General features: G+C 34.3%; 1 protein-coding gene across 1 annotated transcript; it reads left to right on the top strand.

Moving 5' to 3' along the window:
* The first annotated feature begins 17,612 nt into the window (after positions 1-17,612).
* On the top strand, positions 17,613-20,342 carry LOC103965682 (probable xyloglucan endotransglucosylase/hydrolase protein 32). The gene is made up of 4 exons (XM_009378755.3): positions 17,613-17,928; positions 18,036-18,136; positions 18,425-18,642; positions 19,650-20,342. Exons 1-4 carry the CDS (start codon positions 17,736-17,738, stop codon positions 20,014-20,016), a joined length of 879 nt encoding a protein of 292 aa, XP_009377030.1. The 5' UTR covers positions 17,613-17,735; the 3' UTR covers positions 20,017-20,342.
* The last annotated feature ends 724 nt before the right edge of the window (positions 20,343-21,066 follow it).

The raw sequence follows: 21,066 nt of genomic DNA, 5'->3' as shown, positions 1-21,066 counted from the left end.
TGATACATAGTAGGTGTATACCACCACAATTCGCATCATTCTACAGGAACGTTAACATTATTATATCCCCCAAATGATAGGAAAATTGTCTCATCGAAGTGACAATCAGCAAAACATGTGGTAAAGAGATCTCCTGTCAAGGGCTATGAGTAGCCAATAATTGATGGCAAATCATAACTGACATAGATTCTCATTCTTTCTTGGCCCATTTTGGTACGTAGTGGCGACGTTATTGGCACATAAACTGCACACCTAAACACACGTAAATGCTAGACGTCAGACTCATATCCAGAACCAATTGTAATGGTGAATGAGGTTGGGGTAGTGGTGGGCTTCAGGCAAACCAACATAGTTGCGTGCAATATTGCATAGCTCAAAACAGATAGCGGCAATTTGGTTCACATAACCAAAGTCTGAGCTATCAATTGAAGGCGATTTATGAAAGCTTCTGCCAGGCCGTTTTGGTTGTGATCATGGGGTACAACATGTTCAACATTAATCACAATAGACATGCATTAATCGTCAAAAGTCTGTGACGTAAACTCTCCAGCATTATCCAGTCGAATTAACTTAATTAGATAATCAGGGTGGTGAGCCCTAAACTTAATAATTTATGCTAGGAGTTTCACAAATGCAGCGCTGCATGTGGACAATAAATAGACATGTGACCAACGTGTCGATTCGTCACCCATCACCATAAAATATCTAAATGGTCTGCATGTTGGTTGGATAAATCCACAAATATCCCCCTGAATCCTCTAAAGAAATTTAGGAAGGCTATGAATAATCTTTGTAATTGAGGGTTGAGTATTTAACTTCCCCAAAGAACAAGCTTTGCAAGGCAGAAATCTAACATAAGGTGGTAAATGATGCCCATGTAATGATTTGAGGATACGGCGTATCATGTCATGTCTAGGATGTCCTACACGGTCATGCCAAAGTAGCAAAGTGTTCTGGAACCTAGGCACAGGGTCGACCACATGGTGGGCCTCTATGCCGCGAATGGTTGTAATGTACAACCCACTCGGAAAGCATTTCAACTTCTCGTGAATACGCTTCTGGCCATACTCGTATAAAGTGATACAAAGAAATTCGAAGCCATTCTCTTCAATGGTTCAACATGATATTCATTATCTCAGATATCTCTAAAGCTCAACAACGTTCTTCTAGAACGTGGAAAATAGAGGGCATCTTTAATGGTTAAGACAATACGATTAGACAACATTATACAGCCATTTCTATATCCTTCAATCAGGTTGGATGGGCCTGAGAGGGTTGTCAGATGTGCATTTTTAGGTACAAAGTTAGTAAAATAGTATCACTCACATAATATGGTATCTGTGGTAGCACTATCAGCCAGACAACTAACTTCCTCACTAGTCATACCTAGGAATAAATTAATTGAATTGGTCACATGCATAAATATAATTCCATTCATTCAATAATCAATTGAGAAATAATATCCATAATTCAAAACAAACCAAAACCAAACAAATTATTCCAAAGACTTAAAAAATTTGTCCAAAAATTAAACCATAAACCTAAAAACTAAGGGGGGGGGTCTGCCACTCCTGAGTTCGGCCACTCTTGGGTTCGGCCATTAGGGGTAAAAACTCCCCAAAAACATGTCTAGAAAATTAAAACTTTATTCTTCCATATGAGCGGATGCCTCCTGAAAATCTTATATCTCCATGGATGTAGTAGCATCTTTGGGATGTTCCACATGGGTAAAGTTAGACAAACAACGGGAATGATACTTGGCAATTTCCTCAGGGGTAGCTTGGCATATACGTGACCAATAATCCTTTGATCCATAGTAGTAGCATATGTCCAATTCAGTGGAAGCGATTAAACGGTAGCTTTTTTCTTGTTCTTGAAGTTTAGGGCCTTAGGGGCAAGGGGTTGGCGCTTTTGGGTTAAATTTCCTCCCTTTGGTGGGCCTTAGCTCTGTGAACTTTGGACCCGTGGGTGGGCTTGCCGCTATTCCCACGGCCATAACGATGTTTTCGTTTTTTGCGGCTAATAAAATTAGTCTCATGCGCTTCAGGCGGAACGTTCGAGCCAGTAGGTCGATCTTAATGAATCTTCATCAAAAGCAGGTTTTGCTTTTCAGTGAGAAGTAAAACAGATATCAAATCTAAAAATTTGGTGAATTTCTATGCCCTATATTGTTGTTGCAAGACAATATTTATGGCATTGAAGGTCGAATAGGTATTTTCCAGAAGATCATCGTTTGTTAAGTCCACTTCACAGAACTTAAGTAGTGGTCGGATTCTGCAAACTTCAAAGTTGTATTCATTCACGGACTTAAAGTCTTGGAAACGTAAATGTTGCCAGTCGTGTCTTCCTTCAGGCAAGTAAATGTCTTTATGGTGATCGAAACGATCGACCAGAGTAAGTTATAGGGTGCGTGGATCCTCCTCAACAAGGTACTCAGTCTGCAGTGCATCATAGATGTGTCTTCGACTGAAGATCATAACAGTAGCTTTCTCAACTTCGTTGATGGGTTCATCGTCGATAGGTTCCTCGATGGTGACTCTAATACCTTTGCAGTGAGACGAAGCTTCATATCTTGAACCCACTTCAGGTAATTTCTTCCATATACTTCCAGAGTGATGAAATCGAGCTTGTTCAGGTTTGACATGTCCCTAAAACAGAGGATACAAAAATATGGTTAGTCATATGGAAAGCCATAGACATACATCGTAGAACATTCGGGTTCTATAGACATGTATAAGTTTCATTTAAACATGAAAGCTACAGGTTTCATGTGGTAAGTTTTGAATGAAAACTTCGGGTTTCAAAGGCACTAAATATGAAACTACAAGTTCAATTTAGTTTTATGAATGATTAGTTCATAAAGGAGAGGTTCTTGCAAGAATACAGAATTTAATATGCTAATTGAAGTGTAGTGGATTTAAGTTGCTTTGGGAACTCAAGTGTGAAAGCTTCGGGACAACGAAAAGATGTCAACGGTTCAAAGTATAAAAGTAAATTATTGAATTGTTAATGTCCAAAAGTGGTCTTCAGGTCAATAATTTTGGATTAATTATCAAATTAATGGACTGCTGGTCACTTTTAATTAATTCAATAGATCGGGACCAAACGGGATCGATCGTGGAAGAAAAATAATGACAGACGGATCATATTAGTTTCTGTTGGTGATGAACCAAGTGAAAATTAAATTAGAATTAATTAGCGTAAACCAAAGTACCCCAAGAAAATATTTGGGCATGATTTATAACGCGGGGATGCCAAACATTGGCATTCGGTCGAAAAAATAATGCGGCCCAGCCAAAAGTGGGCCGGCTGCGATGTGAGGACAGGCCCTGCAGTACAGCTGCAAGCCATTGGGTTATGGGAAGGCTGCAAGCCTCTGGGCCTTGTGGTCTGGGTGAGCATAGCAGCAAAAGTTGTTGGTTTGGGCCAAAAACAGACACGGAAGCAAGCCCAACCTATGGTTGGCTTGCAAGTTGGTGCAGGGAAGCTGGTTTCTGGATTTTGGGCCGTGGCAGGTTGAGCCCAGCAACGCAAAAGGCTGCTGGCAAGTTGGGCCAGGGGGTGGTGAAGCCCAACAAGCAACGTGGGGTTGCTGGAGGCAGGCCTTGGCACGGGTTAGACCCAGCAAGCAACAGGTTTGCTGCAGGTGTGGGCTAGGGACTCAGGACAAAGCTCAGCAACTCAGAAGTTACTGGTTTTGGGTTGGAGGGGTTGTAGGCCCATGGTAACCCTTACCCGACCGATGGCCTGGTGTTCGTATAGGCACTGCAAAGCCTAAAGGGTTGTTGTCATGGTCCAGACGTCGCAACGACATCTTTCTGGCAGTGTGCTCGATGCAGTTAGATTGCAGGCCAGTGCGGTGCTAAGCGGTGGTGCCAGCGGCGGCGAGCCACATCCATGCCATATATTTCCAAGTTTTTTTTTTTACATCTCTAGGTTTGAAAAACCCTAAATTGCTTCTAATTTATTTATATGCTTTGACTCATAAATTCCACATAGCAAAATAATAATTGCGTAATGCATGAAACGTGTATATATATATATATATTGGCAAATATATGAATCATATACAATATATATCGGAACAAAAATATAAATATAGGGGGCTCATGCATCATAGGGAATGTTTTCATGCTTCGTGGACGTTTCAAATATCTTACTTTATTTTAAGCGTACCTGATTAGCAAAAAACAAATAAAAGCCTTTGAATTTTGTACCTGATAACGTGTTGTAGGCCTAATTGACTGAACTATTAAGGGAATAAAGAGGGGAGGCCAACATCAATAAGAGAAAGAAGAAAAGATTTAACTGTGAGGTGTGTTGTATTTCACCCAATTGTGCCTTTATTTATAGTAGTAGTATATGTTAAATCATACCCTAATAGGATTACAACTCTAATAGAATAATATCTACTAAAGGGAATATTTCAAGATATCTCTAAATACACTAGGATTTAGTTTACACAATCACATTCCTATTTAGAATATTACTGCAACAATTTGAATATTATATAGGAAAATTTTATTGGGACTCAAATTTTCTCTATCTAAACTCAATTTTTTTTTTATTTTATTTTGTGTTCTTTAAAATCTCTGTTTTATTCCAAATTAAAAATGAAAAAAAAAAGGAAATGGAAAAGAAAAAGAAACTCAACCAAATTTACCTTCCACAACCTACCCCTACTATCCAAACCCAAAGACACCTAATGTTCTCCATCTATTCGCCAACTTCACAGCCACGCCACATGCATCACCCCTACAACCCACGATCAAAGACCCAAATCTCATTGCACCATTATATAGAAGCAATACTTGAACATCATAATGATAAATCAATTAAGAAACATCATCAATCCAATTAAGCCAATTTGTTTGATTTTAACCACTAAAAACTAGATCAATGAGAACCCTATTTCTTCACTATTCATTTTCAGAAAAAATTAACCATTTTTTGAATTAAACAAATTTGAGGTTCAAACTCAGTGAAATTAAATCATTCAATAGGAATGACAAATGGTTTCCGCAATCGGGATTGGAGGGAGGGGGTGTTTTCTTTGGAGGGATGTGGATGGGGTAATCGGTGATATCACTTTTCACTAATGACCTGTTTTTATGGCTTTTTCTTTCTAAACCCACTTTATATGTAGGGTAAAACTGGGTTAAAAAAGTTATAAATTGATTTTCATTGAAATGATAGTTTATTTATTGATTAAAATTCATAAAAGATTAAAGTTAGATTTAAAAAGAGAAATGTTGAGTTCGAATAAAAATTTCTATTGTCGTGAAATCGATCATAGGTGTGCAGTAAAATATAAAGTAAATAAAAAATAATATGTACAAAATTCGGCAAATGTGTCTACGTTCTTGGATAGTAATAGTAATCTATTTTATTATTTGAAATAATATGAATACAAAGATAATTTTCACTATTTTCTTTCCTCTTTATTCTTGGTATATATGACTCACTGGTATTCTTCATTTCACTACGACCTAATAGGACTTTATATAGGAAACTATATAGTTCTTTGATAAGGCCAAATACTGTAATAGTAACACATCCTACACGAGACTGTCAGTACAACTTCAACATCTATTTGCTGACTAGACGGTGGGCGGTCCAACAGGATTCTTTTTGGATTCTTTTGATAAGAATCCTGAAGATCTATAAATTGTGTTATTTATTGTAAATTGTACGGTTAATTTTTATCAAACATTATTTATGTTTATATTTAAATAAAAATATTTAAAATGATTTATGACCACACAATATACGATAAACGAACACGATTCACGAATTTTTAAAATTCTCTCAAAGAGAATCTGATAAGAATCTGGACTCGTGGGCGGTTCATATTTCTTTAAGTGGGTCATCCACTTTTATAACATTTATTATATTATATATCTTTTTTTTGTTTTGGTAAAATTATATTATATATCTTTGTCTATTTCTTATTTTGGAGCTAGCTCTCATGACGTAGGCTTGTACGGTGTCTCCTTCAAAAGCCTATCGAAGTGTCGGCAGAACAAAAGCACGCATGTCCGATGCACAATTGTCCAACCATACGCATCTAATTAAGATGATCATTGCAACCCATTACTATTTAGTAATTTTATTTTTTCATTTATACGTGAAAAGTTTTATATTTAAATTTTACAAATGATAAATTTGGTACTAAATTAAATTGTTTATTGTGTGTTTAATCTCTAATGGAGAAAAGCGTAATCAAAAGGCTAGATTATAGGAAATTTGTTACAATATAATGTGCATATAGCATCAAAATTATGACAAGAAAAGTTTAATCAAATCACTAAAAGACATGGATGTTTGATCTAGAAATTTCAAAACTGAGGCGCCAATATCAAAAGATCCCTTATTTTAATGCTTAACGTTTCATACTTTCATTTCACCACTTCTACACAATTATGAATTATTCTTGTTTAATGAGCTCTCGTTGTCATTTAGTATTACGATCTGGTGATATTTCTTTTCACTTGAAATTGAAAGGTTTTAGGTTCAAATCTCATGGATGACGAATTCGATATCAAATTGGACTATGTGACTTTGTTGAACTCTCTGTTCTCTTAAAACCATTGATGAACTTCAAAAAAAAGAAAAAAAAAGCGCTCTCGTTCGATTATTTATGTACACTTTTGCATGTTATTTTATAGTTCTTCTCGATTATTTTGCAATATTATTCTCTAGTTAGGCACAGATATTTGGATGCACAAATATTTATAACACTACTTGGATTCTAACGAAAATGTTATCAAAGAGTCGTTAAGATGTTCTAATTAATGTTGCTCCAGCGATTAAATAGTATTCATATAAGTTGATCTAACGATTCAAATAGTGTTTGTACCTCGTACATTCATTATAACATAGTTTTCCCATATGTTAAGTTTATCACTTATTTTTGTTGCTCGAATCAAAAATCGTGGGCCATGCCACCAGAGGTCTGAGCCTAACAAAACCCGCATCCCACATCCTCCAGTTTCAAGTTTCGGTTAATTCGAGTCTACAAAATTAATTGAAATGATTACTTTCTTGATCTTTAAGTTCCAGTATATTGGAGCACCAAAATATATTGACCATTTTAATCCCAGAACTTAGATTGGTTGCATGTTTACTGTATATTATTTCTCATTCGTCTTCTGCTCAAGTTCATTCAAGCCGAGTAGTGGCATGGCCACATTTTTTTAAATTAAAAAAAAATAATAAGAATAAAAACAATTCAAAAAAAAAAAAAAAGCCTTTTTAGACTTAGTAACAACTTAGACTTCGTCCAAACCATTGTTAAAAAAAAAAAAAAAATGAAATCGAACCTATCATTAACTTGATTTCGTCCTTTCTAATAATCGTGTGATCGGGTTTAATAACGTACAATCAAAGCATGCATGTAATTAGGTACGGGATTCGTCGATAATACTATATATTGTGGATATTCAGTACTTTTTCTTCAAGCAAATATACAAAAATGTTAAAGGCATATATATATATATATATATATATATAGATAATTTTGCACAAATACCACTTGAATGTGAAAGCATGTGCGTAAATACCACCTAAACTTTCAATTTTGTATTTTTACTACCTAAACTTTATCAATTGTTGGAATCTACCACGTACCGTTACTTTCCACTCATTTTGCTATTAAAACATATCACTTGTAGGGGCATTTTCGTCAATTAACCTTCTAAATTTCCTCAAATCACTTTATATGTAAGAAATTGATAAACCAGCACCTGGCGGAGGGAGGGTCTTTGTTGTAGCAGGATACGAAGGGTTTCATGGAGAGAAAGGAAAACAACCATGTTTGATGAAGCACAAGTTTTGGTATTTAGTATATGCCTAATTTCCTAGAACTTATTTGTTATAGTTGATGAAGCATAAGTTTACTATGGGTGATTTATGTTGTTTTTAAACTTTATGGAATTACCAAAATCATGAATCTATCGTTATGAAAAAACTAGTTTTATATGCCACAAAAAACACAGGATAGTCATCATTTCCCCACCACACAATTATTTTACCCCCTCTAAGAAGAGCAGCAACCAGAATTTTGGTTCACAGGTTGTCCCCTAATCTGCACAATCATCATTACTTTCCATCAATTGGCTTGCCATCCTGCAAGTAAAATGTTTTAGGACTATGCAATCATAACTATAGCATACTCAATGAATTTATGCAAAAATCTAGTAATTTTTTACAAAATTGGGGGTTTGACTATGCGTCCAATTTTGGCGCCATATTGACTTGGACAGTTTTATTTACGAGTTATTTTATTCTAACCAGCCATATGAAGTTAATTAACAAAAATACCCCCACAAATATAATAACATGCTTTAACGACAAAATAGATGGAAAGTAATGATATGTGGTAGATTCCAACAACTAAAAGAGTTCAGGTGGTAAAAAACTACAATTGAAAGTTCATATGGTATTTGCGCATATGCTTTTAAGTTCATATGGTACTTGTGCAAAATTTCCTATATAATAATAGCAAATAGCAAGAAAAGCCAAGATTTTTGCATGATAATTGATAAATCACGATCTACTTTGGATCGACTTCTAAACTAGTAATTATATTAGGAGATGGATATTGACATGACCCGTGACCTAGATTTCTTAAGGAACAAAGAAGCATTTCCGATTTACCCTGATTACAAAGGTACGTAAACATGTACATTCCAGTTTCATGATGCTTTCTTTACTTGTCGGTCAAGTGAGCCCCACCCCACCGCTTTTCATCTTTCGCCGACAAAATAGTGCAACACTCCGATTAGTGGACTTGCCCTATTTTTGGTCATAGAAAGAGACAGAGAGGCCATTGAATTTTGATTCCAATAGGGCACAGAACCAATGTGTGTGTGTGTGTGTGTGTGTGTGAAATTATTAGGTTGATTTTTTGGAAATTTATGAGTTTTGAGATTTGTTGACCTAAAAAATAATAATAATAAATAATAAATATTTAACTTTAATCATTCAAGAAGATTGAAATTTAAAATAAATTGATGTTGGATTGCATAGATTATAATCCCTTAATGTGTCCTTAATTCAAAATAATTAATGTACATTTTATTTAATATCTCCCATTAAATATTTAAATTTATTAATATATAAATTTTAATTTATTTTTTACCAAAAAAGAGTTTTTTGATTTATTAATTTTATTTAACATTCTTCAAACTTGAAAGACTCAATTAATATACCTAAATGTTAGTACCAAAATTTGTGTACCAAAATGTATTATATTGAACTAATGTATTTAAATATTAGTACCGAAATGTATGTACGAAAATATATGTACCGAAATGTATTATATTAAATTAATGTACCTAAAATGTATGCACCGAAATGTTAGTATCGAAATGTATCATATTGAATTAATGTATCTAAATGTTTGTATCAAAATGTATGTACCAAAATGTGTGTACCTAAATTTATGCACAGAAATGTATTATAATGAATTTAATGTACCTAAATGAAGAAGACAAAGTACATAGAAATATATTGTATAACAAAAATTAGTTTATCTAAATTTTACAACAAAATATATTACAATAAATGAAATGAAAATGAAAATTATAATGAAATAAAATAAAATTAATACATTAAAAATTATAGGAAGAAAAAGAGAAATAATTAAAAATTAAAATATAATTAATAAATGAGGTTATTAATGTATTAAGGGACTACAATTATATTTTGATCTTACTCATGGTTTTAATCTAAAACTCATATTTACCAAGGATTAAAATGAAGTTTTCTAAAAAAAAAAAAAAAAAAAAAAAAAAAAGAAACACAAAAAACAAAACATTGGTGCTTAATCAAAATTAATGTTGTTATTGAATTGTGCCCATCAGCCCACATATTCGTCTTTGAAGTTTCAAATTATGTGGCTGGCTTCCTGCACTCTGTACTATTTTTCTGGGAGATCAGAACTAACAGCCGATAAAAAATTAGACATTTCAGATCTTTAGCATTCGCATTTTTGTGAGTTGGTCCACAGAATCAAGCAGTGTTTGATTTTGTGGGATGCTTCTAAAAGGTCTTTGTATTATGTAAGACAAGGAAGATATATTGTTGGGTTGGTCAGCATCTAAATTTTCAAGTATGTATGTGTGTGTATAAATATACATGTATTTATACATGTATGGTGAAAGAAGATCGACGTCTTTAATGGTAAGTGGATCTAAAGCTTTTTGGCCACCATCCAGCAATAAAGGATTCCAACATTTTTGTCTAGCATTATGTTTTAATATTGCAGCTGCAGTTTCTGTTTGAATTTCTACTAATTTCATCCTTTCCCGACCCTAAATCCAAGGGCATTAGTGTTAAGAAATTTATAATCCCATTTCATTAAGGTGTATAAGAAGGTGAGGGCCAGAGCATACATTAGGTTGTAACAAAATTTTATAATGAGAATGTTTTCACATAGACTTTTATAATTGCCAGGATCACGTCTTTCTGTTAGGTTTAGAAAAAAGACTTACATAAAACGAGATCATAGTCATCATGGTGTTCCAGTAATGGCATTAGCTAGCTAGCATACCAGAATGGTATTGCAATATGCATGCAGTCTTCTAATTCAGTTAACTATTAGTCATTAAAGGATCAATTAACAAATTTTAACGTCCCTTCAGTTCTAGTTAATTTTAGGCATGACTAAAATACGTAGTAGCCGTTCACAAGGCTTATTTTTTGGAATAAATTGGTATATAACCTTTGATTGGATGCAATAATATATGGACAATTTTGGTGAAGCAGCAAAGGGTGATGAAATAAGGATAACTACGGTAATTCGTTAATTAACCAAGGTTCACAGTTGCTCACACATTTTGATTAATTAAGACAGTAAAATATAGTTAGCTCTTTCAGTAATTAATCAACATTTGAATAAAATATGAATGACCGTACAATAGTTATTTTCACGAGTCCAAATCAATCGATATATGCCTTATAATCTAATCGCGCACAGGTCCCATCTTGCATACCCCCCATGCCCCCCACTACACTGATGAACTTCACAGGCGCCAAATCCATCCCAGTGCATTCAGACTGAAAGAAAAGAAAAAGAATTTGAATTTAAAAAAAAATAAAACCCCATGCAGGCCAATAATGAGTAGGATGCTTCTGTAGTATCATTTATTTTCTGGGTTATGTCATTATTTAAAAAAGAAAAACTACTGAAATTTTGGCATCTTACCATTTTCTATTTCCAATTCATTTAGACTTAATTACTAAATAACGAAAAATAATAATAGAAAAACTCTGAACCGGTGAGGTAAAGGCCAGGCATATATGCATGTTATTACTAATCACCCGTAACTTCGTAATTTGTTCGCTGATTCGAACTATTTATTTTTTAGTTATTTGATAAAAATGTCATTCTTACAATTTTTAAGAATTTAGTGTGTAGTTCTAAACCCTAGTAATAGTAATCAAACTGGTAAAAATTTCCGAAAAGGTTGAATTTTGGCATGAATAATTCTTGAATGAGGACAAAAAAATGGAACAATTCCAATCATATTTGTTCACATTATGAAGTTGGCCAAAATGAAATTTTAGTGCAGTTTCTAAAACTTGTTGGCGTGAGTCAATATACCATAGAGATTCAATGTATGTTGGCATGAGTCAATATACAATAGGAATTCAATGTATCAAATATCTTTGTATTTGTATATATATTTCCTCCTTGAGAGAAGAATACAACACAATAATTCAAACCGTGAAACTCTCATATAATTTTACACTTTTATCTTGGCATCAGAGTAGGCTTCAGTTTGTCTCTTCCTCAAAAAGAACTCTAAACCCAAAAAACCTATTCTTGCCGTGTAGCTTTCTTGGCCGCCAACCCACTAAACTTGTTGATTGTCTTGTGTTTTGGACAATCAATCCTACCCTAAACCGAAATTTACTCGGTGTCGCTTTGTGTTTTTAAGCAACATAAAAATCATAACCTTTGCCATGCAACTTGTTCTTGACAATCGGCATTGAGAATCTTAAACCTAAGCCTACCACATCAACATGCCGCAACCACGTGAGAGAAGATAATAATATTATCCCTTGTTGATCAGGTATCTATCTCTGATGATCAGGATGATTCGGAAAATTCGAGAAAAGTCTTAATTGCGTCTAAAGATCATAACTTCAATTGGATTATTGATTTCGGGTCTACTGACCACATGACCTATGACAAATCTCTCTTTCAATTTATGATTCCTCATCCAAAAAAGAGTGGCATCATTGCCAATGGAGGTGTTATCTCAGTAACAGGAGCTGGTTCAAGTGCCTTACCCCCATCTTTATATCCTTACACAATACCTTGCTTATCCTGGCATTATCAAATCATCTTGTATCAAGTAGTCAAGCTACTGAACAACTGGATTGTATCGCACTAATGTTTTCATTTTTTTTTTTTTTTTGCTTACTTCAACATATCTAGACTCGGGCTATAATTAGGCATGATACTAAGAGAAGGCCGTTGTATTATGTCGATGATGTGGCTCCTGGCAGAGTGAATCAAGTCTGCAATGGGAATGGTACAAGATGAACAAGATTTTGTTATGGCATCGGCGACTTGGGCATGCCTCATTTAGCTATTTACAGAAGTTGGTTACATCATTTTTTACTGGTATTTCAAACTTTGAACTAGGGTGTCATGTATGTACTTTAGCAAAGATCATCGAACCTTTTATCCATTGAGTTCCACTAAATGTACTATTCTGTTCAAATTAGTGCATTCTAATATGTGGGGTCCCTCCCTAGTTTCAACTTTGTAATAAGGAATTCAATGGTTTGTGTTATTTGTGGAAGATTATGCTAGGATGACTTGTCTCTATACAATGAAACACAAAAGAAATGTTACTACAATTGTTAAGGATTCATCAGATGGTTTGGACTTAGTTTTCGCTTCTTATTAAATTGTTTCACTCCGATAATGGGGGTGAGTATGTTAATCCTGAATTGTCTAAATTTTTCCAAGAGCCAGGCATCCTGCATGAAACCACTTGTCCTTAAGCACCTCAACATAATGGGGTGGTTGAACGAAAAAATCAACATGTTCTTGAGACAGCTAGGGCACTTCTCATTGAAGTTACTAATCAAATACCCTCCAAAGTGCTAGCAGATCATGTGTCTTTGCCATCTTCTTTCGATCTTACCCCATGTATTATTTGTTGTGTGTCGTATGTTCACCTTCACAAGAATCAGTGTTCCAAGCTTGACCTTTGCAACAAAATGTGTTTTTTTTTTTTGGGGCCTTTGCTCCACCACAAAAAAAGGCTCCAGTACTATCATCCTTCATCCCGTAGACTCTATGCCACTCTAGATGTCACATTCTCAAAATACGATATTTTTTTTCTTCTTCTAATGAACTCATTCTTGTCGTTTAGGGGAGACTGATTTGTATATGATGACGAGGTTCGAAGAAATAATTACCGAACAACAGCCGACTGTAGATCAGCAGGCAGCCACTGAACAACAGTTGTCTAATTAGTAGAAAGCCATCGAACAACAGTTGTCTAACCAACAAGCAGCCACCGAACATAAGTTGTCTGATCAGCAGGTAGCTATTGAACAGCATTAAGCTACTTATCAACAATAACCTACTAATAAAAAATAGTCACATGCTGTCGGGCAGCAAACCAGCTTGTGAGGTAACTTTTCCTACAAACTTGTACACACTAACGATTCCATGGATACCCTGACGTAAGTATTTCGAAACTAGTACATGATCTAATACCCATGTTCTTGAGCATGCTTATTAGTTGCCTCTACGACAGAATCGTGGACAACCCTTTAACATGTACTCTTTAAAAGGATATGTACAATGTTCAATTGCAAAGTATGTATCTACTCATTGATTGTTACCAGCATACTGTGCATTAGTGAAATAGATAGAGGAAATTAAAATACCAACAAGGATGGAAGAAGCTCTTAAGGATCCAAAGTGAACAAAGGAAATGCAAACTAGGATTGAGGCATTACAAAAGAATGATACATTAAAGGTTGTTTCGTTTCCAAAAGGAAAAAGACCAGTAGGATGTAAATAGATGTTTACAATTAAGCACAAGGCGGATGGGAGGATTAATCGATACAAGGGGAGATCAATGGCCAAGGGATATACACAAACCTTTGGTGTCGACTATCGAAAAACTTTTGCTATCATTCGAGTATTGTTATCTCTAGCTTTTACCTTGATTGGCCCTTAAGATAGTATGATGTAAAAATTGCTTCCTTAAATGGAGATTTGGAGAATGAGGCGTATATGGATCTCCCGTCTGGGTATGGCGTGCCAAATCCAATGGAAATGTATGTAAACTTTAAAAAGCTTTATATGGCTAGCAGTCACCTAGAACATGGTTTGGGAGATTTATTCAAGCCATGAAGAGATATAGGTATCTATAGGGAAATTCGTACCATACTTTGTGCATCAAATGGAAGGATGGTAAAGTGACATTGCGTAGTATATAAGTAGATGGTATAATTGTTACAAGTAATGACATCAATGAGATTGAACAGTTACAGGTTACATGTCTTCCAAGTTTTAGATGAAGGATATAGTGGGACTTAAATATTTCCTAGGAATTGAGGTTGCTCACTCTCAAGAATGTATATACTTACCACAACGTACATATGTACTGAATCTTTTGTGCGAAATTGGTGTGTTGGTATGTAAACCGGTGTATACACCCATTATGCAAAATCATCACCTTTCAATTTACCAAGATCAAGTCCCAACTAATAAGGATCAATATCAGAGGTTAGTGGGAACACTGATTTACTTATCACTTAAAAGCCTGATATTGCTTACTTTGTAAGTGTAGTGAGTGAATTTATGCATGCTTCAAGTGAAGACCACATGACAGTAGGTTCCTACGAAAGGTTTAATTTTCAAGTAATATGGACATATGGAGGTAAATGGATATATTAATGCAGGTTGGGTTGGAAATATTACTGATTGGCTGTCTACATTAGGGTACTTCACATTTGTAGCCGAAATCTTATAACCTAGAGAAGTAAAAAGCAAAATGTTGTGGCTCGATCCTCTGTGGAAGCCGAGTATAAAGAGATGGCACATAGTATCTATGAACTCTTGTGGCTTCGAATTTTACTCACGGAAATAGATTTCAAGCCCAATGAGCCTATGTTTTTATATTGCGATAATAAAGCAGCAAAAGAGATAGCCAATAATCTGGTACAACATGATCAAACTAAACATGTTGTGGTGGATCGACATTTTATCAAGGAGAAGTGGGATATTGAGTTAGTAAACATTCTATTCGTGATGACAGAAAATAGCTAGCAAATGTTTTAACACATGCAGTGTCCACAAAAGTGTTTCATGACTCACTTGACAAGTTGGATTTAGGCGACATCTAAGCACCAACTTGAGAGGGAGTGTTGGCGTCAGTCAATGTTGTAAGACTAAACTTATCAAAAACATAAGTTAAAAGATTAAGATCATGAACCACAAATTTATACAAGTATTAAAATCACAATTCAATAAACACAATAACAAACTAACCCGTAAAAATAGTAGAAGAAGAAGCCAAACCAAACTTCTAAACAATGCACATTCTCCTCTCTTGCAAAACCAAAAATACTCAAACTAACAGCAGGTCTTAATTCAATGTTGAGCGTGTATTTTGTGAGAGCAATAACCACTATTTATAATAGATCAATCCTAATCATTCTCCAATTAGAATCACAATAGGATACCAACTATGAATCCAATCATATCTTAATTACAATCTTACAGGAATTACGATAGTTTTAAACTTTCTGGCAAGACTTTTCTATGTCAATTGAAACACTACAACTGACTATAATATTTAGTTTCATACTCATATTCTAAGAAATGCACCATAGGGATTCAGTGTATGTTGGCGTGAGTCAATGTACCATAAGAGTTTAATGTATGTTGCCTTGAATCAATGTACCTAGAATAAGGATTCAATGTTCTTATCGTAGAAATTCAATGTACCAAACATCCTTGTACTTGCATATATATTTTCTCCTTGAGAGAAGAATACAACACAATAGTTCAAACCGTTAAACTCTCACACAATTTCACTTAAAAAATTAAAAAAATTTAAAAAAAAAAAAAAAAAAAAAAACTAGTTAATTAAGGGGTCATTTGATAACCATTTCATTTTCATTTTTTTATACTGAAAAATTGTTTGGTAACTACCTCATGTTTTTATTATTATTTTTAAATGAAAACTAAAAAAACAAAAACTGAAAACTGAAAGCCAAATTTTAAAAACTCAATATGGTAGTTTTCACTTTTTGATTTTCAATTTTCATTTTCTTGAAAAATTATAACTCAAAGTAGTTATCAAACGAGCTTTCAATTTTTTCAAAAAAGTGAAAAAAAAATTGAAAATTAAATTATCAGAGGACCCTAAGTATGTCAACATCACAATAGGTTGCCATTTTTCTCTCATAAAATAAAGGGGCATATTCAGATTATATGAAAGATTTTAAGTATTACTGCTGACCTATCAAACGTTTCACATTTATATTCCACTGCATATGAAGCTGACACTCCTGGCAAGAGAAAACAGAAGAGAAGGTAAAAACACACACAATAAGGGGTAATCCAGCAGGGTTTGCTTTAAAGGCAAAGACATAAATGGGATGTAGCTTTGATATTTTTTGGGAGGATAAAGGAGTTTTACGCATAAGCCCCAAGTTCTTATGGAATCACAAAACAACAGATGCACCAACAGAGACAGAGGGAAAAAGGGCACATTTAAGAGACAACCATCTACCCATTCTGCATCACATCCTCATGTCCCAGCTTTCCAACCATGCAACCAAAGGCAAACATGTTTCCTCATTCATGGTGTGAAAGATAGTAGTTGTGATGAGGGAGAAGAAAATTATACCGAGTACTTTCTAATATTTCTCACTTCTTGTTCCTTCTATTTTTTTGTGATTAAGTATTTTCTCCATCACACTACTAATTAAATAAGTTTAAATCATTTTTCATTTAGATCCTCAAAACACTCCTCTAGCAGACGAGTTATCCACGAGTCCAATTTGTTTTGTGAAGCCATGAGAGAGAAATCAACTTTGCTCAAATATGTCCCCTCTCTTTCTCTATTTCATAAATCATTTAATCTCATTAAAATTAATCAAATAGGCAATGTTAATTAAAACTAGCTAGAGATTGTTGGAGTAGCATTCTTAGAAATTCAAGATGTCTAACTATAATTAGTTTTGGATAATTTTCTAAAATGACCAATTCACAAATTCTAATTCTTCAAATGATGATTTTTTAGTATTTCATTGATTTGTTGTCAATATTTGACTCCTATATCGTCAATATTTGAAGGTATGTCATCCAATATTTAATCAATATATAGTCTAATTTCCAATAATTTTGGTTTGTGTCATTTAGTGTCCAACTTAACCAAATTTTTAACAGCATGCCGCTGTTTAATATCAAACAAAGTTACATTACCTCTTTTGACCCTATTTTATTAACATGCCAAAAATCTTACTATAGCCATCTAATGTGGACCACCATTCGCTTTATATGGATGGTTAATTCATGTAAAATAATCTTCCTATTTATATCAAGCTGTACTACCATGCTCTCTCATCATCTATCCACACCTGGTTTTCCTCAGCTCTCTCTCTCTCTCTCTCTCTCTACTGCATTTGTACAGAGGCCAATTATTCTATTTTCTGTATACATTTCTCCTCCTCTCCCCCCATCCATGGCTATCTTCCTGTTCCTCCTGATTCTTTTAGTCCCTGCAACCAATGCTGACTGGCCACCATCACCTGGCTACTGGCCAAGCTCTAAGTTCAGGTCTATGAGCTTTTATAAAGGATTCAAAACTCTCTGGGGTCCTCAGCATCAAAGCTTAGACCAAAATGCATTAACAGTCTGGCTTGATAGCACCACAGGTCTCACACCGACTTTTACTTCATATTTTACTGCTTCCCGAATTAGCAGGGCACCTATTGAATTTGTTTAAAATTTTGTCTAAATTCTTGTCCATTTTACTGAACAGGAAGTGGGTTCAAATCAGTTCGTCCATTTAGATCCGGTTACTTTGGTGCCTCCATTAAGCTTCAAACTGGTTACACAGCAGGAGTCATAACAGCTTTCTATGTGAGAAAATTTAAAGAACTCAAACGTGCATGCAGATGGGCATATTTTATGCCATTTAAGGAATTGAAGCTTGGTTATGCTAGTTGACTATGACAGTGTGTCCTACCCTTTGCATGCGTTTCGAATCCCCCTTTTATATATTAGAGTAGTTTAGAATATCATTTTGTCAAAAAGACCAATTGCACCCCATTTGAATATCTGTTAGAATGGTTTTACAAGTTCTAAGCAAAATTGGGTGTTCTAGATTAAGTAAATGCCTGGTGAATTGATCAAATAGTATTATTGCAGCTTTCAAACAGTGAAGCTCATCCAGGATACCATGATGAAGTGGACATTGAGTTTCTTGGGACAACATTTGGGAAGCCTTATACTTTGCAGACCAATGTTTACATCAGAGGAAGTGGGGATGGAAGAATTATTGGCAGGGAGATGAAGTTTCACTTGTGGTTTGATCCCACTAAGAATTTCCATCACTATGCTATATTATGGAGTCCCAAGGACATAATGTAAGTTTTCTAACTTGAAATCAAAGAGTAAGAATTGTTAATCGGAATATACTTGAAATCAAAGAATAACTTAGAATTGTTAATCTGAATAAACTTTTACCAGAAAATTCAGGAAAGAAGCCTTCTGTAATTAAGGGCAGGGTTCGTATTCATCATATTATATTGAAAAGCTTTAATGATAATTTTAAAGTTGAAACAATAATATGACTATGCCAAATTATTTCTTACTTTATCTCTAAAATTAAGGAAAATCCAAGTGATTTGACAGGAGTAAACATAAATTATAAAAAGAGACCAATATTCATGTACAAACTTGTAAGCAACGTAAAAAGTCAGACCCAATCAGTTAACCTAGTTGATCAATTAGCGTGAACTTTCTCTTGTTTTCAAGTTCAAATTTTTATCATTGTTGGTATGTAAACAATCTTAAGAGTAAAACTTTTATGTAACTGTTGTATATCATTTTTGTGTATGTTGTTCTCTTGTCATGTGATAAATAAGTTATTCCTTATCCTCAATTATGTTAGTTTGAGGGCCCCATATTCAAATATGTTAAGAACCGTAAGGGGATGTCATTTGCCAAAGAAAAAGTTTCCTCCATTATTTTAGTCTTTATAAAAAATTTGACAAAAAAAAGTGAAGGAAAAAAAAAAAAAAAAAAAACTAATGAAAAGAACTTGAAAACTTTGAGTTTTAACAATAAGGACAACATAAAGGATAAAGTAAATAGTATCATGATTGACTTTTTAGTGTAAAAATGTGATTTTTTGTTAAAATAAACAGTACCGAAAGTATTTCGTTAAAGTTCCAAAAAAAAAAAAAAAAACTAAATATAATAGTACAAAGCCATTGGTTCCTCTTGCTGGCCACTAATTAAGCTAATAATAAAATATATTCGGAATAGTAATTAACAGTCATATTTTTCCAAACGAGAACTGTGATGTTACCTTGTTGCTGGGTTTAATTATCTTATGTTTAAGTTAATACCAGATTAATTATTGGTACAGATTTTTGGTTGATGATGTGCCCATAAGGAGGTATGCTAGGAAAAGTGTTGCAACATTTCCCTTAAGGCCAATGTGGGTTTATGGTTCAATTTGGGATGCCTCATCTTGGGCAACTGAAGATGGAAAATACAAGGCAGATTACAGATATCAACCATTTGTTGCCAAGTATACCAATTTCAAAGCCAGCGGTTGCTCCGCCTATTCCCCGGCTTGGTGCCGCCCAGTGTCCGCCTCTCCCTTTCGGTCTGGCAGGCTGACCCGACAGCAGTACAGGACCATGAGATGGGTTCAAACCAACCATTTGGTATATGACTATTGCAGGGACCCCAAGAGGGACCATTCCAAAACACCTGAGTGTTGGGGCTAAAACTGATTATTGTCATATGCTTCACAGATGGAAGTTCCCTCATATTTTTCACTTCACTTAAGTGCATCCTCTTTTTTAATTTTATGGTTTTTTATTTAAAAAGAAAGAAAATTGTGTGTGAAACTGCCTTGAGATGGGTCATTACTTGCCAAAAACATTTGGCAAGGAAATCTGATCATCCAAGGCTTCAAAAAGAAAGTTTGTGTGCCCCTTTTTATTATGGATCATTTGGTCTACGTTTTATGTTTTCCATTTTTTTTTTTCTAGCGGTGGCAATTACAAAAAATAAAATAAAAATGAAAATGGAGGACATGGGTTTTGAGCAAGTGTGTGCAGTGTACTTGCTTTTTATTTTATTTTATTAAAATGTCATTGCTCAGAAGCACTTGTCATTTCCTAATAATGCAAAAGAGAGCAGATTTTTTTTTTTTTTTTTTTTTGTATTTTTCTTTGTGTCCTAATGACTGCCATAGAATTCGGGGCACTTTTATGATTGGTCATGTTCTCAACTCTGAGCTAATTCACATAAAGAGGAGCAGTATATATAGTAGGGTTGAAGGGCTCGCATTGTTTCGGTCTAATATTGTATTGTTATTGACATAAGGTAGGGTTGAAGGGCATCGCGTCGTGTCGTTTCGGTCTAATATTGTATTGTTATTGACATAAGGTAGGGTTGAAGGGCATTGTGTCGTTTTGGTCTAACATAGCATTGTTATTGACACAACAGAAATTATGGATAAAAGCAATCACGAGCTATCACTCTTGAATAGAATTCTGAAACACTAGAGAATTGAGAAAAGTCCTCGAATTTTTATTAATAATATGAAAGATTACAAACCTAAGGCCAACATAACCTATTTATAATGTTACGTAACCCTAGAAACCCTAGGAATCCAAATAGCAAAGGAATTAAACAAATAACAAAATATTTAAAATATCTTAAAATATTAAAACCCAAATTAAACGATATAATTCACCAAATTTCGACTGGTCTCATTTTTGAGCAACGAGTCTTGTAGATCTCATTGTTTTCTTCGAATTCATATGTAA

The sequence above is a fragment of a genome, unplaced genomic scaffold (assembly GCF_019419815.1).
Source record: "Pyrus x bretschneideri cultivar Hongxiangsu unplaced genomic scaffold, Pyrus_bretschneideri_v1 Contig45, whole genome shotgun sequence".
NCBI lineage: Eukaryota > Viridiplantae > Streptophyta > Magnoliopsida > Rosales > Rosaceae > Pyrus > Pyrus x bretschneideri.
The sequence above is the reverse complement of the archived record's forward strand: the minus strand, read 5'-3'. Positions and strand labels throughout refer to the sequence as shown.